Below are 27,399 nucleotides of genomic sequence, written 5' to 3' on the forward strand. Positions count from 1 at the left end.
AGCTTCTCCTCTTTATCCATGGCTTCTAATAGCTCAACCCTTATAGCGATTTCCTTTTCCATAATTTCAGAAGACATGCAATTACTTTCAAGAATTTCAGTTTGGATCTGAGCGAGTTGAGTTTGCAAGGCGTCAACTTTAGCATGCACATCCCCAAAGTAAGATCTATTGAAATCTTTCAGATGTCTCTTTAGATTCCTCAATTTCTTGTAAAGCACTGCCATAGGATTACCTTCCTGGACCTCCATCCACACACGTTCCACAAGTTTCAAGTACTCTGGATGCTCAGTCCAGAAATGGAAAAACTTAAAAGGCTTTGGGCCCGCATTCTCTTTGGCACCAAATCTCAACATGATAGGACTATGATCAGAAATTCCGGGAGAAAGAAATTCCACTGTTGAGGCAATATCTCGTTGAAACCATAAGTCATTAACCAACGCTCTGTCAATCTTCCTAGCTTGAAACCCCTCCTGTCTTTTGTTGCTCCATGTGAAAAAACAGCCGGTATAGGGGTGATCCTTAAGCTCCGATGTGCTAATGAAGTCTGCAAATTCTCTTATACTTTGATCAACAACAATTTCCCTCCCAACTACTTTGGCCTCTTCTAATTCTTTAATTGCATTGAAATCACCCATCAACATCCAACTATACCTCATACCCACTGTTAAAGTCTGCAGATCATGCCATAACACCCTTCTTTCCGACAAGTCATTTGAAGCATAAACAAAAGTCAAAGCAACCCAACCAACTCCTTTGGGAACATTTACCAATAAATGGATATATTGACTAGTTTTGCTAAGGAATTGCACCTGCAAGTCCTCTCGTATCAGAATCCACAATCTGCCATTATGGGCATGCTGATAATTTTCCATCAACAACCAGCCCTTCCATTTATTCACTATCTTTAGACAATTGTTTTCCTTTACCCGTGTCTCAATGAGAGCAAAAATCCCTATATCGTGTTCCTTCGCAAACTTAAAGACCATTTTCTGTTTCAGAGGGTCATTTATCCCTCTAACATTCCAAGAGGTAATTATCATGATAGTAATTTAGGAGGTTTACCTCCCTTGCCCGTTCTAGGTTTCCTTTTGCCTTGAACTTTCTGGGTTGATTTCACCTCCTCCACTGTAATGCTCTGATTCTGTGTTGTAACTCCCCGACGCGAGGATACCTCCAGCTCATCATCTGAGCTGATCGCATCAGAACGAGACTTCACATCTTCTAAGAGAACTTGCTTGCTATTCACCTGTGAGGACTCTCCTTTGGAAGGGACTTCGATATTGTCCCCGTGCAAGTCACTCCATTCAGCCACTTTTCCTTGCTCTGATGCAAGGGGGGGAGTGGGAGTAATAGAGTTGGGGACCTCCAACTCGCAAACTCCCTGTCCAGCGAGCATTCCAGCATCAGGAGGGGACAGTTCAGCACGTTCAGCATCAGCTTTTTCACCAGCCCGAGGAGAACTCCCTTCCACAGGGGTTGGTGTCAGTATTGCTGGAGTGGCTGCAGATGGGTTGCTGCAACTGTGACCGAAAACTTTGCATTTGTCACACTTCTCAGGCAGCCATGGGGTGTCCACAAGAACCTCTACTGTGTGTTCATTTCCCAAATCAACATTCAAAACACTTGGAATTTTCTTCCCAAAGTCAATTTCTATACATACTTTAGCATAATCCAGTCTCGAGCGTAGGGCAGTAGCTCTATCCATGTAGAGTGGTTTACCAATCGCACTTGCTAAAAAGCTGATGCCTTTAGGATGGAAGTACTGAAGGGGAATTCTCCGCAATTGGGCCCACATCGGCATCTTCTTCAAACTCAGTTCCTCTTCAGTGAAAGTCGGACTCCATTTTTGCAAGATCAGAAAATTGCGCTCTACATGCCACGGTCCTGTTTCTAGAACCCATGTCATGACATCCTCATTAGGAAACTGGAAAATAAATAGGGAGCCCATGGTGCTAACCGTAACCTTCCCTTGTTTACCCCATAAACCGTTTACAACAGCAGCAATCTTTCCAAATTCGGGAGTCTTGCCCAAGAATCGACCAACAAGAGTGTAGCACCATTGGTCGAGTCCCATCTGCAGGATCTCCGATGGAGGTTTTACATTACAGTGGTCGACTCCTTCAAAGTACTCAAGATTTTGGTTTACCTTTGGAAAAACTTTTCTCCAGTTTAATGGCCCTTTCGGTGCCAATTTCTCACCGGAGATGGGTTGCGGAAGACTCTGGACACCATTTGTTACTGATTGAGGAGCCGATTCCGCCATTGCTGGTGAAGATTTGGCCTCCCACAGGCCTCTCAGCGGCGGAACCAGGAATCAGGCAGGCAGGAAGCAAGCAAGCAGGAATCAGGGGACGACTATTCCACAAGTGCACACTTCTCATGAGCATATCATCGAACACCTTACTTGCACGCAGAAGCAGCAAAATCGAGCTTCCGAACACTGGAAAGAGAACGACCAGACTAAAGCAGAGACGGAACCACCGACAGGAAGACAACACTGGAGACTGAACGACCAGACTGGAGACGACCGGAGAAAGAAACTTCGGATTGTACTCAGTGAGGCATTTCGTCGAACAGGTTGTCGGCAGTGGCTATGGGTTTCTCCTGACTCGTCATGTTTGGCTATCCGACTACCCCCGTCTTCGGGCATGTATTAGGATTTTGAACCTATGAGATTTAATTATATTTCTGGATTATAATGGAGATTCATTTTGAACCTATGAATCTCCATTATAATCCAGAAATATAATTAAATCTCATTCCAATTCTAGTATGACAGTCAATGTGCATTAAAAATCCCAGTTAAATCCTTATGGCACGTTTATTGACCCACCATCGTACACATGGAAATTACTTGGCGTCATGACCAAAGTATGCTCACTCCAACACAACAGTCCCTGTCTCGAGCTCCGCAAGCTCGGAGCTCCCAAATCCCGTCTTTTTCGCCACACACCAGGAAAGGTTCTTTCACAGAACAAACCCTAAACCTAAACCATTATCTTAGTTTTTTCGTGGCTCTCTATTGATGGGTTTCTTTATTCAGGGGAGGAGGAAGAAGAAGATACTCATCGGTCCGCTGTTGCTCAAGCTTCACTGATGAGCAGTCCCATTCTCCCGATCAGTGATTAATCAACTGCGCCCCAATTTTATATCGCAATTGAAAAGGATAGTGAATTTGTTTCTTGGTTACAATGGAAGCTTATGGGTCTAGTATAAATAAATCAAAATTCTAATATCTAATAAAGATACACAGTAATCCCACTAAGAATGAAACCCTGAACTTCTTAGTTACCGGATGAGGGGTACGCCATTGCACTTTGACATTGAATCTTGGACCAATTAAACACCGGACTAAAACCCAATAAAATTAAGCTTAACTCTTCCTCCAAATATGAGAGATGAACCCAGCAATGTGTCACATGAGCACTTAATGGGGATTTTTAAGAGGCATTGACAATCATGTTAGAGTAGGGACGAAATTCAAATCATATGCTTATTTGTACAGGTAGATATACACGCACTTTGCGCGTGAGAATCATTTTTCTTTAAATTTCCGTTGTTCCTTTTGCTCTTAAATTTTAAATTTAAGGCTTACAAATGTTATTTGCAGATCTTATACAATACGTACACAGATTATAAATTAAGGTATCATAATACAAGATCTGAAAGTTGAAAATTCAAGAGCTCTTTCAGGATATCTTACATGAAAATTCAAGAGCTCTTTCAGGATATCTTACATTAAATTAATCCTATTAGTGGAGTATAACTTGATATTTTCCTTTTCCCTGAAATCAGTGATCTACTCATATCAAATTCATTGATAAAAACTTTACACAATTTAGTGGTGTGACAACTTTATATAAGACATGGAGAAACTATATATATTGGGTTTTTCTATTCTATGCTCTAAGGGCATAGGTGAATCAATTATTAATTACCAAATTTGATCTATTGTTCATTTATTGACTTATATTTGAAGTTCTCAATGGCTAATTTACCCCTTCCTTTAATCTTGGAAATAATTAAACTCTATTCATTGTTGCTATATATTATAGAAATTATTATGGACATCCATAATTGTGTCAAATGATATAGAAACATAATTGTAAAATGTGTCAAATCTTAAACGGGAAAAAATTCAAAACATAACTGTAAAATCCTAAGAGATCTAAAACCACATAACATAACCCAATTATTTTAGGGTTTTGAGTTTTTTTTTCTTTTACAGTTTTGGATTTTAGATTTTAAGGTTTTAGAGTTTTTTTTTTTGTTTTTAGGATTTTAGATTTTAGGAATATAGGGTTTTATTTTCTAGGTTAGATTTTTAAAACTCTTCAGAGTTTGGTTTTCGGGATTTAGATAGGATTTTATGATTATTTAACGTCAAAAGTGTATCTATCAAATTTAGTAGTGAGAAAGAGATACTTTTTGGGTAGAAGAGATGATTAATTAGGGTGAATTATTTGCCTAAATTATAAGAAGTCTTACTTTAGGCATTGAAAAATTCGGATCAGTGCATTAAATGATCAAGTTGATCCAATATGGTAAGTTATCATTGGTTAACATATGCCCTTAGGGCATAGAATAGAAAAACCCATATAGATTTATGATTTATTTTCTAAATTGAGATTGCTGGTCATAAATTACATAAAAAAGGAAAAGACATACCTTTTTCTTATTTTATTCTGATAAGACCATAAGGTATCTCAGCTTGTAGATAATATATTTATGAAAATACAAACAAGTTAGTAATTGAAACAATCCTAATCTGGCCCCTTGAGCACCCGATCACAACTCTTTGGTTATAGTTAATAATGGTGTTCGTACATTGCATGAGCATCTTGCGAGTCTTCATTCTTTTGAAGAATTGGAGTTAGTATTTTGATCAAATATATTGTAAATCTGAATTATAGAGCAGGAATAAACAAAAGTAAACTAAAGAAGAAAGGCCAGTAAAGTGTAGCCAGTTTAGTACCAACAAAGTCAAGTACGAAATAATATTAAATTTCTCGATTCAGCTCGTTGGACCTACGCATAGCGAACGACAATAAGTGATGGCCCATGTCCCTTGACATGGGATCATCTTAAAAATCCCCTAAATCTTTTTGATATATTTCTTTGCCGACGTGCTAAAGAGAAAAGAAATAAATTATTTGCCTAAGAAGCTGTAAAGATCATAATAAATAAAAAAAATAAATATTATATATATATATAGCAAGGTGCGGCCATCAGTTGGAGGTGAAGGAGTAGACATGGCCGTGGTGGTGGAGAAGCGAAAAATCGGAACTGGAGGCATGTCGCGAATTAGTCGGACACCAAGGCGAAGTCACGGCCGGGGAGGTGGAGAAGCAGTTGGGGCTAGTGGGGTCCGCTGGGGAGCAGCGCGTGAGGAGAGGCATGGCCGGAGAGAATCGAAGCGTTGGATGGAGGGCAATGTCGTAAATTGCATAGAATGACCACATATTGCCTTCTTTTATTCTCAGTCCTCCCTTCTTTCTCTCTCTCTCTCTCTCCCCTTTAGTCAAAAATATATCTCAAACCTGAAGTTCTTTTTTTAAAAAAATTATATATGATCATAATTTGTATAGATTGTATTAATTTTGTTTTTCCTAACCAAGCTTATGGACTTGATTGAGGATATCGAAAAATTAGGAAATAAAACAGCATGGTAATATTTTTCTTATAAATTAATAAAATTCACGTGTAGCGTGCATCTAATGTAGTATGAATAAAATTTGAAAAGACAAATTATAAGAAATGGTAGACATGTCACGTAAAAATTACCTCAAGTTATATCAATGCAATCTGATTAAAGCACTATAACATATTGATGTGGCCATTTAAACGTGATAATTAATGTCAATTTACTGTATCTTTTCGTGAGAATGATTTATGCATATTGGTCATGGAAAGGAAAGAAATATCACAGAAAGTAAAATATATGGTGGGAGTTGGTCTTATTGACACAAAATAAGGTATCAAGCTCACTAAACATACATCTCCAGAAATAAACGATGAAATCGTATATACACCCTCTGCGCACCCGAATTTCATCTCGTCGGGGCACGCGTGCGCGCGCCTATGCAACGCGGCTTGGGAGTGTCCACCTTCCCGGGGACGCGCGACGGACGCACGTGAGAAGGAGTCGCCACTTTCCATTTTACGACCCGAAGGTCGAGGGCCGGCAAGTTACCCGGGTCTAGGGGTACGGGGTACACCTAATTGCTAAGGCATATGGTCTGCGAAACCCGAAGTTCCGAATTCGGGGGTTCTGTTACATGCGAGCCTATATCTCGCATGCCCTATCGGTACTCTAGCTTGTCTAGGCTTGCCATTTTAATTTAATTACCGCTTAATTAGGTTCCGCTCATCTTACGCGTTTTGACACCGTAAATTCGAAGGAACACTCCGACCGTCCACTCTCCAACCGGGATTCTTACATGAATAAATGTACAACATAAATCCTTACATTGTCCTCTCAAATAAATAAAATACAAATTACAGCAACTGAATCCCGGTCGAATCGCGTTCGGTTATTATTCCACTCGTGCTCACCGTGTGGTTTGAAAAGACCGGAATTGAAATTAAGATGCGCTCAGTGTTAGGGGGGGTAGACCCCGTGATCTACGGTGGGGCGTTGGATCCCCTATGGGTCGCATCCTAAGGGATCGAGCTCGATCCGCATAACAAAACAAGTGCAAGAATGTAACAAAACGGGCATAAATAAGCAAACAACGGGATTTTGTTATTGCCGAATTTACGTGAATTAACCGATTATTAACCGGGGTATCTTGGCATACAAATCCTACCCTAAAACAAACAAAGTAGGTACAAGGTGTGAATCGATCAATGATCGCCTCGGGAAGGTATTTCGCATTTGGCATTATTTTATGAGGACCTGACGTACGTGACGTCTGTTGTCAAGCCTTGTGTTTGTGGGTTATTTTTAGGGTTGTTCTATGTTGTGACACTACGGTTGTTACAGGTTATTACCAAACATTGATTCCGCCTGTACATCCTAAAACCTAGTGCCTATCCCACTATTGCCCATTTTGTCTTAGCCGAGTATACAATTAATTCGGTATTTGTATTTTGAGCTAATCCACCCGAACTAACTACCCGAGACTATGCTAGAATAACAAAAACTTATCGGTCAGATAGGGCGGGCTATGCAGATGAACCTGCGCCTAGATAGGTAGCCCATCCCTACCCTGATACCGCATGTTTCTCTTATTCTAACCCTAGGGGGGTGTCGCTAGGTTGCAAATAGACGATTTTGCCCTTGAGATAAAAATTGTTTTCGGGAAAGAGAGATTACGCGGTGCGGGCCACCTCGGCTTGTGACCGGCGCTAACCGATCCCTGGACCTTCCAGGGTTGTCAAGAACCCTAAAAGAGCCAAAAGATCGGTTAATCTATCCGGAAGTGATCTAAGAAGAACTTCCACGTCCAGACCTGAGTTTCCTGAAATCAGGTGAGGCCTCGAGTCAAGACGCGCAAGTCCTTCCTAGACATCCATGTCACATCGAACTACGCGTCTCGAGTTTTATAAAATTTGCAAGTTTTGAGAAGGGCACCAACGCATGTTTGCAACCTATCGACGCGTGTTACCGGTTTATTACCAATTCGTACAAAATTATTAGGGCCAAGTGAATTAATTAATCGTATGAACGTCCAATTACCCCGTTAGTGAAATTATTGATTAAATTAATTAATGTTTTGCCAAATGCTCTAAATATTCGGGTTTCGGACCGTCGAGCCGATCATTGATGGATCGTCCGATGCGAATCCTAATTCCCGATCGCCTTAGGATTTAAAAATTAATTTTAAGTCGAGTTTGCATGATTAACCCGATTCATGAGAGGTTTCGATTTAAACGATAAAGTATTTTAACACGGATCATGAATACATTATCATGTCAAGCACAACGAGCATGCAAATTTACACAATCGGTGCCGCCATGGTCGTGATGAACACATACAAGCACACGCAAACATAATGTTGAAAATTGATAAAAACGACACCGAATCATGCGAGCAAAAATCATGCAAAGAGCACGCATCATCACGTTGTATGCAAAATAATTACAAGGATAAAATATTTAAACGGGGCACACACGTTGTCAATCGGGGATCCAAGTAAGTAGGGGTTGGATATCTTAAAAATGTCCAGGGACTGATTCGAATAATTTTAAAAGAACAAGGACTGATTTAAAAATTCGGATAAAGTTTCGGGGACTGATTTGAAAATTCTGAAAAATTGGGGACTGTGTAAGAATTACTGAAAATATCCCCAGGACTCCTTTGGAATGAATCTGAAAGTCCGGGCTGATCTGTAAATAAAATGCCCCAAGGACTGAATTGAAACGACACGAAAAGTTCCGGAACGGATTTTTTAGAAAATTCTGGAAATTTCGAGGACTGATCTGGAAGTATCAAAATGACCGGGACTTGAACCGAAATAATTCAAAATTTAGGGATCATCTGAAAAAGGCGAAAATGACCCCAGGACTAAATTGAAACAACTTGAAAAGTTCCTTGGAGTGCTTGAAAAATTCGAAAAATTCCAGGACTGAATGGGAAATGGTACAAATGACTGGGACTTGGCTGAAAGGAATTTTAAAATTTGGGACAGATCTAGAAAAATAAAAATGCGTCCTCTGGACTGAAATGAGACAAAATGAAAAGTTCTTAAAATCGGGTTCGCAACAAATCCGATCACCCGCACGACCCAATAACGCTCATTTCACATCATATTCGTCCAAGCAAGCATTAATATTCAGAATCGGAGCCCTAAACATGCCACTAAGTCGGAGATTTACCTAGTTCGGGAAGTTGAGGGGTGATTCTGTAAATAAAAAAAATAAAAAAAAATTAAGAATTCACCGGGGAGTTGGGCTGCTGAGGGAGAATTGGGCCGGACTGGGCCCTCGAGATTTGGACTGGGCCGATTGGGTTGTTGGGTGCTGGACTGGGCCGTCGGTGGGTCGGGCCGTGCCGGACGGGATTGCTGCTGGGCCGGGCTGGACGGCTACCGCTGGGTCGGACCGAATGGCTGGGCTGCTGGGCGGTTGGGCGGCTACCTGTGCTGGCCCGGAGAGGAGGAGCCGACGGTTAGCAAAAATAATGAAACGAAGGAGAAGAAGGGAGGCGGTTCGGGGCGGCTCGGGTGGCAGCTCGGGTGAGCTGAGGGCCGAACGGGGAGCTGAGGGAGCCGAGGTGAGGAAAAGCCGGAGAATGTGCGGAGGGAGGCGTGAGAACCGGGATCCGAATTGCGGGGGTTCGAGATCAGGAGCTGCGAGCGTCCGGACCGAACGGGCTCCGGGTTTCCGCGAAAAATCGAGCTGCGGGCCGTGAGCTATGGGAGACCGTGTGTGAGTTGAGGGATTTTTTTCGTGAACTCCCGGCCGAACTGTGAGCTGCCGAGAGAGAGAGAGAGAGAGAGCCCGTTCCTCCGAAAAATCGAGCTCCTCCTTTAAAGCTCGAGCTGAGAGTGAAAAATAATGCCCATCCTCTCGAGAGCCGATCCCCGTTCGAGCTGAGGGTCCTTCCCTTTTTTCCGTGAGTTCTGGTTTTTTTTTTTTTCTAAAAAAAAAATCGAGAGAGAGAGAGAGAGAGAGAGAGAGAGATGGCGTTGCGTGTCGAAAATCGTTGGCGTGTTCAGAGGGCTTGGCGTGTGGCAGGCCTCTGACGCCTTGCAGTCACGGGCTCGGGTTCATCGCCGTCTGGGTGCAGAAAGAGAAAAGGAAAAAGAAAGAAAGAAAAAGAAAAGAAAGGAAAGAAGAACAAGGAAGAAGAAGAACAGGAGGAAGAATGATGAGAAGTCAGGCAACGGTCAGAAGTCGTCTGACTTCTGACCGGCTCTGACTTTTGACTACTTTTTTTTTTTTTTTTTGAATTTCAAGATCGACGGGCGTACAAATTTAAAATCTCGTCTTCTTGATCGGACGCCGGAAAATAATTCGAGACCGCCATCACGCTCCGAAAAATTTGATGATCGATATTATGCGATGAAAATATTTTCAATCTCGAATTTTGTCTCAAATTTTAAAAATTGACGTCGATGTACGCGAAATTCAAAAACGTCCCCAAATAGTATTATTTTTGAAAAATTATAAAATTGGTGTTAAATCAAGAAAATATCATTTTCAAAAAGTCGTGAATACTCAAGTAGTTAATTGGAAATACTTCCCTCACGAGTAGCAAAAACGACGATTCTGCCCCTCTGAAGCCGGTGGACCAAAATTGGGTGCTGACAGCTTGCCCCTCTTTGGTTGCGTGCTCGAATAGAGGATGCAGGCAAAGATAATGAGAAGCACCCGTTCGGTCTTGACGACCACCTAGCCATTCTCTCAGAAGCAACGGACCTGTTTGTGTGAGGAAAAAGACAAAGGAGGCATGGCAAGCAAATGCAGGACTAAAGTTCGTAAAGCAATAAATGGGAACACGAAGTCCTAAAAGCGATAAAGGTTGACACGAAGTCCGGAAAGCAATAAAAGTGAACAAGAATTTTAAAAAGCAGTAAAGGTGGACACGAAGTCCTGGACGCGGAGTCCGAAAAGCAGTAAAGATGGACACGGAGTCCTGGACGCGTAGTCCGAAAAGCGGTAAAGATGGACACGGAGTCCTGGACGCGGAGTCCGAAAAGCCGTAAAGGCGGACACGGAGTCCTGGACATGGAGTCCGAAAAACAGTAAAGATGGACGCGGAGTCCTGGACGCGGAGTCCGAAGAGCAGTAAAGATGGATGCGGAGTCCGAAAAGCAGTAAAGATGGACACGGAGTCCGAAAAGCTATAAAGATGGACGCGGAGTCCTGGACGCAGAGTCCGAAAAGCAGTAAAGATGGACACGGAGTCCTGGACGCGGAGTCCGAAAAGCAGTAAAGATGGACGCGGAGTCCGAAAAGCAGTAAAGATGGACACGGAGTCCTGGACGCGGAGTCCGAAAAGCAGTAAAGATGGACACGGAGTCCTGGACGCGGAGTCCGAAAAGCAGTAAAGATGGACGCGGAGTCCGAAAAGCAGTAAAAATGGACACGGAGTCCTGGACGCGGAGTCCGAAAAGCAGTAAAGATGGACACGGAGTCCTGGACGCGGAGTCCGAAAAGCAGTAAAGATGGACACGGAGTCCGAAAAGCAGTAAAAATGGACACGGAGTCCTGGACGCGGAGTCCGAAAAAGCAGTAAAGATGGACACGGAGTCCGAAAAGCAGTAAAGATGGAATGTAGAAGCAATGACTAATGTTGGGGGACGACGCAGGGCGCCGGAGGGCGAAGGCCATGATCCGTTCGAGCTCATATTGTGCTTATGACGATGCCGTGGCAAGCGTTGTTCGTCGCTTGTCGCAGGATTGGGCGTTGTGTGTCTCCTTGAGGGTCATCCGCTCGGATTGGGATTTCGCCTTGTCGCATAAGGCAGACATGAGTCCGTCAGGAAAAGACACCTTTTCGGATCCGAATGCTCACACCTGCATACAAGGAATAGCGGCTAACGGTCGTTGTCAATCACGCAATACCGCTAGAATTACGATGTGCAAAGGAAATCTATGTAGCGATGCTTCGGGGATTTGGACACAGTGGCCATTTGAGGGGCGGCCGTGTCCCCGAATGTGACATGTACTTGACTAAAAGAAAGGCTTTTTTACAAGGAGGGGCATGGCCCGCAGAGTTTTGAGTAAAGGTAAAGGGAGGGATCTTTAGGATCCTCCAAATTAAGGATACGACGATTCGCCCCCATTTCGAGGCATGTCTCGAGCCTGGAGAGTCGAAGAGAGTTTGCTTGCGTCGAGGACTGCCGACCCACTACTAGCTGTAGCTTCACGCGAAGTGCCGCTGTTCTTTCGTGGTCAAGCCGACAATTGCCCCTAATTTTTGCCTAGGCCGTAGGATGAGTAACGACCTAGCGGGGTATTTTATTTGACTTTTCTCACATGAGTGCTCACCTTTTGCTACGATCGCCCATGTCCGGGTCTAATCGCACCTCTCGGTTCCTCTAACTTTTGCCTAGACCGCCCTTTGCGGGTTTTCGGCCTAGCGAGAAATTGATTTGCGCTCTCCTTTTGCCACGACTCCCCCTTTGCGGGATTTTAAGTCGTGCCCCTCGTTCCCTAACTTTTGCCTAGGCCGCCTCAAGGAGGTTTTCGACCTAGAGGGAAAATTATTATTTTTCTCTCTGAAGTATCCTTAGATGAGAAGAATTGAATGGACAGGACACGTGCGTGATAAATAGAAAATGTGGTGAGGTGAAATGGTACAGAGCCCAAAGGAAGACAGAGGAAGATAAGGGCCTGGACGGTAGCCTGAAACCTCTGAGAACACAAAGAAACCGCCGGATGACAAAGAGGCCATTAAGGGTAGTACTTCTTAAGGGCATCGGCATTGACCGGGAGTGTGTTTTCGGTCCCGTCCATATCGCTTAGGATAACTGCCCCTCCGGAGAAGACTTCCCTGACGACGAAAGGTCCATCATACTTGTATGCAAACTTGCCCCGAGAGTCAGGTGTGATGTGCAAGACCTTTCGTAGGACGAGATCACCGGGGCGGAATTCGCGGTGGCGAACCCTTGCATTGAACGCTCGAGCCATTCTTTGTTGGTAGCATTGACCGTGGCAGAGCGCTGTTAGCCGTTTCTCGTCAATGAGATTGAGCTGTTCGTAGCGCTGCTTCGCCCATTCTGCTTCTTCGAGCTTGGACTCGGCGAGGACCCTCATGGAGGGAATCTCCACTTCGATTGGGAGGATTGCTTCCATGCCGTAGACTAGGGAGTACGGAGTTGCCCCGGTTGAAGTGCGGATGGACGTTCGATATGCCAAGAGCGCAAAAGGGAGCATCTCGTGCCAATCCTTATAGGTCACCGTCATTTTCTCGATGATCCTCTTGATGTTTTTGTTCGCAGCCTCCACCGCACCGTTCATTTGGGGACGGTATGGTGTGGAATTGCGGTGGTGTATTTTGAATCGCTCACAAAGCTCATCGATGATCCTGTTGTTCAGGTTCTTAGCATTGTCGGTGATGATTGTTTCGGGGACTCCATATCGGGCGATGATGTCGCGCTTAAGGAAACGTGCCACGGCATTTGCGGTGACCGAAGCGAGCGTTATGGCCTCGATCCACTTGGTGAAGTAGTCAATTGCCACCAAAATGAACATGTGTCCATTGGATGCTTTGGGATTGATAGGGCCGATCACGTCAATGCCCCACATTGAAAAGGGCAACGGGGCCGCCATCGGGCCTAGCTCATTGGGGGGTGCTTTGATCTGATCGGCATAGACCTGGCACAAGTGGCAGTGTCTGACGTGTTTGGTGCAGTCGGCCTCCATGGTGGACCAAAAGTAACCTAGGCGCATGAGTTTCTTGGTGAGCATGAGACTGCTCATATGGGGTCCACAACTCCCTTCATGTATCTCTCCCATGAGGCGTTGTGCCTCGTTTTCGTCAACACACCAGAGTAGCGTGGCGTCGAAGGAACGGCGGTAGAGAGTCTCTCCGCTCAGGAAGTAATGCGCTGTGAGTCGCCTAAGTGTTTTCCGGTCCCGACGGTTGGCAAATGTCGGGTATTGGCCAGTTTGCAGAAAATGTTTGATGTCTTCGTACCATGGCTGTTCATCGGTCGCCTCGATTGTGTCGCAGTAAGCCGGGCCTTTGGCAATCTCGATCTCAAGTGGCTCGATGAGGTTTTCTTTTGTGATGCTCACCATTGATGCCAGTGTCGCAAGTGCATCTGCAAACTGATTCTTGATACGTGGCGTGTAGGTGAACGAGATTTTCTCGAAGTTCTCCGCTAACTCCTCGAGATACTCGTGGTATGGTACTAACTTTGCGTCTTTCGTCTTCCATTGCCCTAACGTTTGGAAGATTGTGAGCATCGAATCTCCGAACACTTCTAGCTCCTTCACCTTGAAATCAATCGCTGCTTGCAAGCCAAGGATGCATGCCTCGTATTCGGCCACATTATTGGTGCAGAGAAAATTAACTTTTGCTGCAATCGGGTAATAACGTCCGTCCGGGGATATCAGCACTGCGCCGATACCAGAACCGGTGGAATTCACCGCGCCGTCGAAATACATCTTCCACGCGGTCCCATCCTCCTCCTCATCTACTCGGAGGATCCCTTCGTCTGGAAAGTCGGAGTTGATCGGCGTGTCATCCTCGATGGGAAATTCCGCCAAATGGTCTGCAATTGCTTGCCCCTTGACTGATGTGCGGGGCACATACTCGATGTCGTACTCCGTCAGTTGACAGCGCCACTTTGCAATGTTCCTCATGGAGAATGGGCTTGTCCTCAAGCAAAATAAATAAGACCAAGGAAAGAAATCTATCAGAGAGAGTACAAATTTTCATATTCACTGATTTAAGCATTTGATATCTCATAATTTATTACTCGTTATTTTGTGGTGCCCACTGCTCAAACCAAACTGGAAACATGTGATCAGAGTACTACAGTTGAAATTAACCAGCTAATCTAGAGAAAGCAAATTTTAATCCAAGCGTTTAGCCTAAGATTTCTATTTCAAAAGTAAATACTCAGTCCTATAAGGAAAAATACACATTTAAACTTCATAGCTGTTAGCAGGCATATAATCCCTCTAATTTTCCCTCTAAGCAAGTCAACAAGGTAGTGAAAGCATATGGTATCTGCTTCGTCCCTAGGTTTTCTTCCTTTTTATTACAAGTCTTAATTTATTTTTTGTTTTTGCATTCAATTTTTCCTTTCTGTTTAAGAAGCAATTTTTTTTTTTTTTCAAGTCCAATTTTAGTTTGAACTTGTGCCTTTCCGCTCTTCTCGTTATAGTGAGTTCATTGAGTCGGCACATCCCGGGCTCATCACCCAAGTGACCGGGTTTTAAAGGGACCCCTACGAACTCTTCCTCACTCTAACATTCAAGTTAGGATACTCATAACTCAATTCTTGAGTCATTGGAGTAAAGGCTATGCTTGCTTTTTTTTTTTTTGAATGCTCACTAACACTTTTCAGACTTCTTTTATAGGAATCACTAAGTACAAAGCTTCTTCTACCTCTTTCACTAAATGTTAAAGTGCTATTAGAATAATTAAAAAGAGGATATACTAACTAACTTTGCTTAGAAGTAGACCTGTTTATTTTTCACTTAAGGACTTGACCGACTCTTAAACTTCAAACTCTAGGGCTAAAAACTAGGTAAATTTGATTTCTAAAGATTTGACTAATTAATTTTAACTAAGTACAAAAATCACAACAGTGGTGAGTAGGGCGCCTAAGTGAGTCAATTTTTTTCAAACAATTCCTGAACAAATGCTATCAACAGTATTCTTCGTACAATCTCTAGATTTCAATAATTAAAAAAAATTAAAAAAAAAAAAAAAGAATTTGGCCTAACAATTGCCAGATAACTTAAGGACAATTATAATTCAAGGTGACAGGGAAGTATAACTATTTATCAACAAAGACAGGCATCAGATGTCATGAGTAACAAATTAAATCACAGAATTCAGACATCAACACTATACTCAATTTTATACTCCATCTGTTTAGTATCTCCCTTCCCCACACTTAGATTAAACAGTGTCCTCACTGTTCCTAATGTAGCTCTAGTAAAACGAAAATAAAAATAAAGAACATAAGAGAAAAAGAGATACTAGTACTTCCCCGGTTTCGAAAAATTAAGTTGAAGCAATTGGAGTTCCAACTGGTATAGCAATAGAGAGAGTCAGCAGTTGTTATCCACCCTGGCTTCAAAAACAAAAAGAAAACAACAAAAAGAACAAAAATAGCAGATAATCCATCTTAACTAAAACAATCAAATAGCAAATATCCCAAGTCTACCCAATAAGTGGGTGCTTGATAAAGTACAAACCAACAGCAAATCAAAATAAAACAAATGAAGCAAAAGAATTGAGAGCCAACAGGGACTTTAGCTCTCAGACATGGGCTGCCTCCCATGAAGCACTTAGTTTATAGTCGCTAGTTCGACTTTTCCAATTCTTCAACCGAATTTGCTAGATCCACCGTAGTGGCATCACCATCAATATTTTCCCCTTCAAAGTAATGCTTGAGAAGATGACCGTTTACTTTAAAAGTGCGGTCATCTTCTGACTTCAGCTCAACTGCACCATAGGGAAAAACATTAGAAATAACAAATGGTCCAGACCATCGAGATTTTAACTTACCTGGGAACAACTTCAAGCGAGAGTTGTATAATAGGACTTTCTGACCAGGCAAAAACTCTCGCTTTAGGATGTTCCTATCATGCCATCGCTTGGCTCGCTCCTTGTATATCCTAGCATTTTCATATGCTTCCTCTCTCATCTCAGCCATCTGATTCAATTGGAGCAATCTCTTTTCACCTGCAGCTTGTAAATCAAAGTTAAGGTATTTTATGGCCCAATATGCTTTGTGCTCAAGCTCTACTGGTAGGTGACATGATTTACCATAAACAATCTTGTATGGGGACATTCCTATGGGGGTTTTGAAAACTGTCCTGTAAGCCCACAATGCATCATCAAGTTTTAAAGACCAATCTTTCCTAGATGCATTGACTGTTTTCTCTAAGATACGCTTTATTTCCCTATTGGACACCTCAACCTGTCCACAAGTCTGTGGATGATAAGGGGTGGCAATTTTATGAGTAACTCCATATTTTGATAATAATTTTTCAAATTGCCGATTGCAAAAATGTGATCCCCCATCACTTATAATGGCTCTAGGTACCCCAAATCTTGAAAAGATGTTCTTTTTCAAAAATCTGATTACAACTCTGGCATCATTACTTTGTAGAGCAACTGCTTCTACCCATTTTGAAACATAATCAACAGCCACAAGAATATATTTATTTGAAAAAGAAGAGGGAAAAGGACCCATAAAGTCTATTCCCCACACATCAAAAAGCTCAATTACAAGAATGCTATTTTGTGGTACTTCATGTCTCCTAGAAATATTGCCAGTTCTTTGGCATGGAGCACAAGACATAATGTAATTCCTGCAATCATGAAATACTCTAGGCCAATAAAATCCACAAGATAAGATCTTAGTTGCAGTTCTTTCCACACCAAAGTGGCCTCCTGCTTCCTTAGAATGACAGTGTTGTATTATGCTAAGTTGTTCAGTTTCAGGCACACAGCGTCTAATTACTTGGTCAGCACAATATTTAAACAGATATGGTTCATCCCAAAAATAGTATTTCACATCATGCAAAAATTTCTTTTTCTGTTGAGATGACAAACCATATGGTGTGATGTTGCTAACCATGTAATTGACTATATCAGCATACCAAGGTAATCCTTGGATTTCTGCTACATGCAATTGTTCATCAGGGAACTTTTCATTAATGGGTGAATCTAAACAATCAGATTCCAAACGGGATAAGTGATCAGCCACTACATTTTCAGTTCCCTTTGTGTCTCTAATTTCCAGGTCAAATTCTTGTAGCAGTAGAATCCAACGAATTAGCCTAGGTTTAGCATCAGCTTTGGCAAACAAATATTTCAGGGCAGCATGGTCTGTGTATACTATGATCTTAGAACCTATCAGATAAGGCCGAAACTTGTCACATGCAAATATGACTGCTAAAAGCTCCTTTTCAGTTGTGGCATAGTTCTTTTGGGCCTCATTTAAAGTTCTACTAGCATAGTATATTGCATGAAATACCTTACCTCTCCTTTGCCCAAGTACTGCTCCTACAACATAGTCGCTGGCATCACACATCAGCTCAAACGGAAGCTCCCAATTAGGTGCAACGATCACTGGTGCAGAAGTGAGTTTCTCCTTCAATAAATTGAATGCCTGCAAACAATTGTCATTAAAAACAAAAGCAGAATCTTTTTCAAGTAAATTACAAAGAGGTCTAGAGATTTTAGAAAAGTCCTTGATAAATCTCCTGTAGAAGCCAGCATGTCCTAAGAAGCTCCTTACTCCTTTTGTTGAAGTGGGTGGTGGCAACTTCTCTATTATCTCCACTTTTGCTCGATCAACTTCAATCCCTTTCTTTGACACCTTGTGACCTAAGACTATACCCTCTCTTACCATAAAATGACATTTCTCCCAGTTCAGAAGCAGATTAGTCTCCTTACATCTTTTAAGCACACAGCCTAAATTTGTCAGACAAGATTCAAATGACTTCCCAAAAACAGAGAAATCATCCATAAATATTTCAATAAAATTCTCTAACATGTCAGAAAATATAGACATCATGCACCTCTGGAAAGTGGCAGGTGCATTACAGAGACCGAAAGGCATTCTCCTAAAGGCAAAAGTGCCATAAGGACAAGTAAATGTGGTTTTCTCCTGGTCCTCGGGTACTATATGAATCTGATTGTAACCAGAATAACCATCTAGAAAACAATAATAATCATGCCCTGCAAGTTTTTCTAGCATCTGATCAATGAAGGGGAGGGGGAAATGGTCTTTACGGGTAGCATCATTTAGTTTCCTGTAATCTATACAAACTCTCCACCCAGTCACAGTACGAGTCCGGATTAATTTATTGACCTCATTTTTAACCACAGTCATACCACCCTTTTTGGGCACTACTTGAACAGGACTAACCCATTTACTATCTGAGATAGGATAGATAATACCTGCATCCAACAGTTTAAGCACTTCTTTCTTCACTACCTCTTTGAGAGTTGGGTTAAGTCGCCTCTGTGGTTGCACTATGGGTTTGCACTCAGCTTCCAACATTATCCTGTGAGTGCAAATCAAAGGGCTGATCCCTTTGATATCTGCAATAGTCCATCCTATTGCCTCCTTGTGCTCTCTCAGCACGCTTAGGAGCTGTTGCTCCTGATCACCTGTCAAGGAAGAAGAGATAATTATTGGCAAAGTATCATCTATTCCAAGATAGGCATATTTTAAATGGCTAGGCAATGGTTTAAGTTCTAGCACCGGGGACTGTGTCAAAGATGATACTGGTTTTGTCGCACTAGTGCCCAGCTCCTCATAGTAGCGAGCCTTGATTTCTGATACCTTCTCCACAGATTCTTCCTCATGCTCATCATCATCACTCCAATCGTCCAGATCCCTAAGGACTGATTCCATTGTATCCACACCTGCTTTCTCCTCCACAGACTCAGAGATAAGCTCATCAATAATATCAATGGTGTAACATGATTTGCCATCATCAAATTTCTTTATGGCGTCATAAACATTAAAAGTTATTTGTTCATTCATAACTCTTAAAGTGAGCTTACCTTGTTCCACATCTATTAATGCTTTACCTGTCGCAAGGAACGGTCTGCCAAGGATCATGGGCACCTCTCTGTCCTCCTCCATCTCCAAGACTATGAAGTCGACTGGAAATATGAATTTGTCTACCTTCACCAGGACATTCTCAACAATACCCTTTGGATATTTGATACTCCTGTCAGCAAGTTGCAAGGTAATATGAGTTTTCTTGCATTCTCCAAGTCTAAGTTTCCTGAAAATAGACAGAGGCATTAAATTTATACTTGCACCTGAATCAATAAGAACGTTCTCAAAATGAAAATTCCCTATAGTACAAGGAACAGTGAAACTCCCCTGATCTCTTTGTTTGCGTGGTAAGTTAGGCAAGTCCTTTTGGAGAATCATAGAACACTCTCCTGTAAGCATCACAGGCTCACTCCCATCAAACTTCCTCTTTTTAGTGAGCAGATCCTTCATGAATCTAGCATATGAAGGCATCTGCTGGAGTGCTTCTGCAAATGGAATGTTGATTTGCAGCTTTTTAAAAACATCTAGGAATTTAGCAAATTGGGCGTCCAACTGTTGTTGCTTCAATCTTCCTGGAAAAGGGACAGGAGGAACATACGGTTTCACCCCTAGTGACTTCTGCCTTGGTTCCTCCACCTTTTGCTTACCTTTGTCTTTCTCCGGACTCTCCTCCTGAGTTTGAGCTTTTCTATTGACTATTTCCAATTCCTTGCCACTCCTCAGCATTATAGCATTGACACCCTTGGGGTTCTCTTCAGTATTGCTGGGTAAAGACCCTGATGGTCTATTACTCAATTGCTGAGAAATCTGACTAATCTGACCCTCTAGGTTTCGAATAGTGGCTTGTTGATTCTGTAGCATGGTGTCAGTCTTTTGCATATAGCTCAACATGAGCTCTTCCATTCTCGACTGACTTTGCTGAGGTGGAGCATTCTGAGCAGGGCCTTGCTTTTGGAATCCAGGTGGCGGTTTAAGTGCATTATTCTCATTCCTCCATGAGAAATTAGGATGATTACGCCACCCGGGATTGTAAGTGTTCGAATAAGGCCCTTGATTACTCCGTTGGAAGTTGTTGACAAAGTTCACTTGCTCTCCATTGGGTGAAGCCGAGGGATTTCCAGACATGCATTCAAGAGTCGAATGTGGTCCTGAACACAACTCACAAAAAGCAACCTGATTAGTATTAAAAGAATGTGCTGAGGTGAGTTTACTTACCTGGGTAGTGAGAGCTGAAATCTGGGTTGTCAAATTAGCAATAGTGTCCATGTCATTGACTGATGCCACTCTTGATTTACTTCTTTCATTCTGCCAATTATGTGCACTGGAGGCCATCTCTTCTATCAAAGCACTTGCTTCATCATAATTCTTACCCATCAGTGCGCCTCCTGCTGCAGCATCTACTAGAGACCTCAATGTATCATCCAGGCTAAGATAGAAGACCTCAATTAGGAGATTATCTGGCAATCCGTGATGTGGGCACTTTCTGATTGCCTCCTTGAATCTCTCCCATGCCTCATAAAGTGATTCACCATTGAACTTGGTGAAGTTAGTGATTTCGTTCCTCAATCTTGCAGTCCTAGCTGGTGGGAAAAATCTCCTGAGAAACTTAGATGAAAGGTCGGCCCAGGTGGTGATGGACTCTTGTGGCAGTGAATTGAACCAGGCTCTCGCTTTATCCCTAAGCGAGAAAGGAAAAAGTTGTAATCTAATAACATCATCAGTGACATTATTCATCTTTACCGTGTTACAGTATTGGAGGAATCCTGCAATATGCTCATCAGGACTCTCGTTGGGATATCCTCCAAACTGATTTGATTGAACCATCTGGATGAGTGCTGGCTTCAGTTCAAAGTTATTAGCTGGAATAGTGGGCCTTCTGATCGCAGAACCCATAATAGTAGGTACTGCATAGTCTCGAAGTGCTCTGGCAGCACCCTGTATTTGGCGGTTGATGTCATCATCTGCCATCTCAACTACCTGCAATTCTTCCCTTCTTCTGTTCTCTCTTCTCAACCGATGCAAGGTGCGCTCTATCTCAGGATCTAATGGTAGAAGTTCAGCACTTCTACTCCTGCGCATAGAATACCTGCAAAGAGAACAAGAAATAAACACACAGTAAAGTGCGCCTAAATTAACAATAGAACTAAAGGTGGTCTAATATTAAGTTAATCCCCGGCAACGGCGCCAAAAACTTGATCCCTTTGCAAATATATATAAAAATAAGCTCAAATTCTACCAGCAAGTGTACTGGGTCAGATCAAGTAATATAGTGATGAATAGAGTGTCGATCCCACAAGGATTAATTAAGTACTAAACCTATATTAGATTCTATTATTATCTAAGCAATCAAATTAAGAGAATTAACTAATTAACTACTAATCAACCTAAATCGTCACAAAGAGCAGAAAGAGAATTGTACGAAAATATATCAATTGAAAGTGGGAAAAACAGAATCCACCCTAGTTTCACTAATCAGATTGCCATCATGTTATATAGACTGATAGCTATGTGATTATTCAAGTGAGTTTATCAAGCCTTTAAAATTAAAGTCTTAAACCTCTAATTAATCAATCAGCTCCCGCATCTCTAATTAATAGTGGACTCTAAATTATAATCATACACCTTCCAGTGCTATGATTGTCTAATGCCCTAAATTAATTATCCCTAATGTCTTAGCGAATAACTAACTAGAAACATTGCATTAATCCCTGGATAATCTCTAATTAAACTAATTAACGCAGCTATCGCATTTAACTAATTAGTCTAATCAAGAATTCCTAACAAACACTATATCAACTCCCGTATCAATAGTGTTTCTAACAATTATAACCAATTAAGAATTAAAATTGAAATTATAGGAATTGCAATCATGAATCATCAACACATCTATTAATCCTATAACATGGCGACAATCATCATATTAGCTACCTAGGGTTTCATCATATTCCCACAAAAGAAGCTTAGAATATCATGGAATTGAAAACACAATTATAATTCCAAGGAGTCATTGCAATAGAATTCATATTCAGCAGTAAACTCAAGATATTGAATCCTAAAACAAAAACCCAACAATTCCTTTAAGGAATTATCTCTTCCACAATTCTTCGCTTCAAATCAATTGATCCAGGTGACGGCTCCAGACAAGACCCTCTCCAAAAACTCTCTAGGTTAAAAGAATGGTGAAAGATGGCTCCCCCCCTAGGGTTTCCTAATCTTGTTATGAGGAGTATTTATATCCACAACAAAAAAAAAGATTTCCGAAAGATATATGCTGGCTCCAAATTGCGCAAAACTCCTCAATATTGCTCGTAATTCCATCTAAGTCCTCAAAGACCTACAATATCAAATTACACATAATTAAGCACCGACTTCTTATAATTTTTATAAAATTAATAATAATTTAACATGAATTGCACAATAAAATATGAGTATGATATGCCCTTATCAGCTACCAAGTAGATATTTCAGGGGATCCGCTTTCGACAGCAAGCGGATAGTGTGATAGAGGGTGTACTGTTGAAGTCTCTGCATGACCCACACCAGTGCGCAGCACATCTTCTCAATCTCCGGGTAATTGGATTCCCCTTCAGTAAACTTCTTGCTCAGATAGTAGATGGCATGTTCTGCGCGTGTAGACTCATCTTCTTGTCCCAGCATGCACCCCAATGATTGTCGGCGCACCGTCAGGTAAAGAATGAGAGGTCGACCTGGCGTGGGCGGGACCAACACCGGCGACTGAACTAAGTATGTCTTAATATCGTCAAAGGCCTTCTGACAATCGTCGTCCCATTCAATTGCTGCATTTTTACGAAGCAGCCGGAAGAGGGGTTGACACTTATCTGATAAGTTCGCGATGAAACGCGCGATGTAGTTCAGTCGTCCTAAGAAGCTCCGTACCTCGCGCACTGTTGATGGCGGAGGTAACTCCCTAATCGCTTTCACCTTGTCAGGATCGACCTCGATGCCTCGTTCGCTGACCACAAATCCTAGCAGTTTTCCGGATTTCGCGCCGAATGTGCACTTGGCCGGGTTGAGCCTAAGCTTGTACTTCTTGAGACGTTCGAAGAGACGCCTCAGATTGACGAGGAGATCCTCTCCCTCCTTGGACTTTGCGATCATGTCGTCGACGTAGACCTCGATCTCCTTATGCATCATGTCGTGGAAGAGCGTAACCATTGCCCGTTGGTAGGTTGCCCCGGCATTTTTGAGCCCGAAGGGCATGACCTTGTAGCAAAACGTGCCCCACATCGTGATGAAAGTCGTTTTGATCTTGTCGTCTTCAGCCATCCGGATTTGGTTATACCCCGAAAAGCCATCCATGAAGGAGAACTGATTGTGGCGCGCGGTGTTGTCGACCAAGACGTCGATGTGAGGCAGAGGGAAGTTGTCTTTAGGACTAGCCTTGTTGAGGTCCCGATAGTCGACGCAAACCCTGACCCTTCCGTCCTTTTTCTCCACGGGCACGATATTTGCCACCCATTCAGAGTAATTGCAGACTTCTAGGAATCCCGCATTTATCTGCTTGACGACCTCCTCCTTGATGCGGAGGAGAAGGCCGGCTCGCTGCCGCCGTAGGTGTTGCCGTTTGGGCGGGAAGTTCTCTGTATCGAGTGGGAGAGAGTGCTTGACTATCGACGGATCTAAGCCCGGCATGTCGGCGTAGGACCAGGCAAAGACCTCTTGGTACTCCTTCAAGAAATCGATCATCCGAGCTCGTTGTGTTGGATCGAGGCCCGTCCCGATCTTTAGCGTGCGAGGTTCCTCTTCAGTGCCTATGTTGATTTCTTCTGTTGGCTCAACTGAGGTGAGTTGACGGTTCTCGAGGCGGTGCAAACTCTCCTCTATCTCAGGCACTCGACCGTCCTCGTCGAGCCCTTCCCCGAAGTATATGGGTTGGGGCTCTTCGAGGAGTTCTTCGGATGGGTTCGAATCGACGCGTCGAAGATTTGGATTCGAGTGGAGCCTGGAAATTTAAACGAGTCGTCTTAGAAATATTTAAAGTGCTGCGAATGAGTAAGAGAGAAGGAAACGAAGGAGACACGAGAATTCAAAATGCATGTAGGGATTTCATTGAAGGTGGGAACATTGATGCCATAACAAAAACCCCTCTTCCGTCGTGTGGCTTATGACTTTGCCGACACGCGGGAAACACCGTCTACAAAGATAGCCTTACACATCGGCGATTACAGCCGAGTAGCGCGGGACTGAGGTCCAGTTGTTGAGCTCCTCATTCTCCTGCGCGAGGCGGATGTAGACCCCTGAATGAGTCTCCTCGGTGACGGCGTATATGCCTGGCAGATCGACAAGCGCGTCGTCTAAATCCGAGGAGGGGCCGTCAAGAGTACCTCCGACGATGTGCTGTGATCCTGAAAAGAAGTGGGAGAGTGGCGGAACTGGGGTGCCCCTGTTGATCTTCCCGTAGTACGCTGCGAGACGGTGGAGGCGCTTGCCTCTACGGGCTTCAATAATCTCGTGGCAGGAAGGGCGAAAACCGAGTCCCCTCCTGTTCTTGTACTCTTCGATCTCGATTGGGCGGTTGATCCCTTACCCACGTGCTCCGAGTCCGGAACCCGGAATGTAATTATGGCGCAGCAAGATCTTCCCCACCATGCGGTCGGCGCGGGACGGACCGGCCTTTCCGTAGTCTCGGATGACGGAGATGGTGTCGAACGAATGGAAGGGGAGGTTCTGATCGTCCCCAATACTGATATAGGGGACAGCCGTCTCCTTATAAATCGCATAGTCCTCCTCACCTTTGACCGTGATGAGTCGCTCTTCCACGATGAACTTAAGCTTTTGGTGCAAGGTGGAGGGGACTGCGCCCGCAAAATGGATCCATGGCCTCCCGAGCAGCAAGCTGAAGGCATTGGGGATGTCGAGCACCTGAAAAGTGACATTGAATGAACATGGACCTACCTTGATCAGAAGGTCGATCTCTCCGTTCACCTCTCTCCGCGAGCCATCGAAGGCTCGAACCGCTGTCTTGCTTGGACGAATACGATTCAGATCCACATTCATCTGCTTCAGGGTGGAAACAGGGCATACATTGAGAGCCGAACCATTGTCGATCATGACCCGGCCTACCACGAAGTTATTGCACTTACAGACGATGTGCAACGCCCGCGAGTGTGCGTACCCTTCGGAGGGAAGCTCGTCATCCGAGAATGAAATATTGTTGGAGAATATCGAACCAACGGTTTCTTCAATGAGATCTGGAGCCGTCTCCTTGGGGACCTGTGCCGCCGTCAGGACCTTCAGGAGCGCTTCACGATGTGGCTCCGAACTTAAGAGAAGGGCGAGTAGTGAAATGTAGGCCGGAGATTTGCCCATTTGTTCAACAACCTTATACTCGCTTGCCTTGATGATCTTCATAAAAGCCTCGGCTTCCTCTTCGGTCACCTTCTTTTGTGGGATCGGCGTAGCTTCCGGGGCGATTCCTAATGTCGCAGCAGGCGCCTTTCCTTTGTTCGCGACCTCCGGGTTTTCATACACTCGTCCCGAGCGCGTCACGCCCATGACGCTGAATTGACGCTCGAGGTTCCCGACACTCCCTTCGTAGGTCCACGGAACCTTGCTATCTTGATATGGCTCTCGTGCGGGGACATCTATCACGAATGGGGCGAGCGTGGCATCAAACCCCGCGTACCCTATACCGGTTTCCGCAGGCACATATTCGATTACGAACGGGGCGGATGGCTCCTGCCCGGTCTCGTACTCCCCTATGGCGCAAACACTGATCATGTTAATGCTGGGTCCCGAGCTTGACCCGTGATCGGGAAGAGGATTAACTTGCACGTTCGGAGGTTTGACGGCGTTGAACGTGAGTTGTTTGCCATCAATCATAGCTTGGATCTTCTCCCGCAGCTTCCAACAATCGTCGGTGGTGTGACCGGGTGCGCCCTGATGGTACTCGCAGTGCCGACTCTGATCCTGAATGGTGGGGTCGAAATCGATGTTAGGTGCTACTGATTTAATCCTATTGCCTGCGAGGAGTTGCCGGTATATGTGGGAGAGCGGGGCCGGAAAGGGTGTGAATTGTCTGCGCCGCGGCGCAGTGCTTTGTTGGTCCTGCGGGGCCGGAGCCCGTTGCACCGGCTGAGTTGTTCTCGAAGCCGGAGGCCTGCTTTGTTGGATCGGAGGGGGAATAGGGACGTAATTGTGCGGGGCCGGCAACGGAAAGGAGGCCGGCGGAGCGGAATAATATACTTGTTACGCTGGGAGTTGCTGCTGATAATGCACCGGAGGTGGGGCATACGCCTGAGTGGTCGGTGGTGCGGGCGTGTAATTGATGGAATACTGTTGGGGGGCTTGGCGCCCTGAGTTAACAGCATTGACGGACGCGTCTTTTCCTCTCCTGTTTCCCGCGGAGGGTGTCCCAGTAGCAACCTTCTTCGAGGACTCTCCCTCTTTCTTCTCGGCCGGTCCTTCTATCTTGCCGAGCTTAACGCCGATATCAAGCCTCTTCCCGGCGTCGATAAGGTTGGAGAACGAAGATGTGTGAGCCAACAGGTGCAAGTAGTAGGCCCCTTTGAGGGTAGAGTGGAATAATTGGATCTGCTGCGCCTCACTGATCGGGGGGACATGTTTCGCCGCTCTAGCCCTCCACTTTACTTCGTAGGCCTCGAAGCCCTGATCCTCGGCCATCTCCATTATACTGAGCTCCAACAGGGTCGGGGGCGTTTCTGCACAGTACTTGTACTGGTCGACGAATTTGCTCGAAAGGTCCGTTCATGTAGGGATATCTGCGGCTTTCAGTGACATGTACCAATCAAGAGCTGCTCCCGCCAAACTGTCCTGGAACGTGTGGATGACGAACTCTTCGTAGTCCCAGTACTGCAGCATCTTTCCCCTGTAGTGACGGAGATGGTGACGGGGGTCGGTAGTGCCATGGTACCTTTGGAATTCAGGCACCTTAATCTTCGGGGGTAGCCGCATACCCGGAAAAAGACTCCAATCGCAATCGCCGGCATCGAGGCGAGGACCACCTGATTGTAAGGCTTTGATGTTCTCTTCCATCTTCTTCAATCTCTGCTCCTGCTCAGTCCCCATTTCCGGGAGAAAGTTTGTCGGTGGAGCTATGGGGACAGCCTGGGTTGGCGTGCCCGGTTCAGGGATGGGAATGTTTAGGGGAGGTAGAGTTGGGTAAGAAAAGCTGATGTGGGGTTGTGGAGCTTGGAATGGGACAGGCTCGGCTGTGTGAGCAGGAGCGTGGGGGCTCAGTGCCGGGAAGACCATC

General features: G+C 44.1%; 1 protein-coding gene and 1 non-coding gene across 2 annotated transcripts; one reads left to right on the forward strand and one right to left on the reverse strand.

Moving 5' to 3' along the window:
- Window positions 1–20,625: 20,625 nt before the first annotated feature.
- LOC116206480 lies at window positions 20,626–20,732 on the forward strand. The gene has a single exon (XR_004156710.1). It is a non-coding gene; the product is annotated as a small nucleolar RNA R71 (small nucleolar RNA).
- Window positions 20,733–23,677: 2,945 nt separating this feature from the next.
- On the reverse strand, window positions 23,678–26,813 carry LOC116202920. The gene is made up of 5 exons (XM_031534556.1): window positions 26,377–26,813; window positions 25,272–26,283; window positions 24,869–25,181; window positions 24,369–24,706; window positions 23,678–23,764 (listed from the first exon to the last, which is right to left on the reverse strand). The coding sequence occupies exons 1-5, from the start codon at window positions 26,811–26,813 to the stop codon at window positions 23,678–23,680; spliced, it is 2,187 nt and encodes a 728-aa protein (XP_031390416.1).
- Between the last annotated feature and the right edge of the window lie 586 nt (window positions 26,814–27,399).

This window comes from Punica granatum, chromosome 4, assembly GCF_007655135.1.
Source record: "Punica granatum isolate Tunisia-2019 chromosome 4, ASM765513v2, whole genome shotgun sequence".
NCBI lineage: Eukaryota > Viridiplantae > Streptophyta > Magnoliopsida > Myrtales > Lythraceae > Punica > Punica granatum.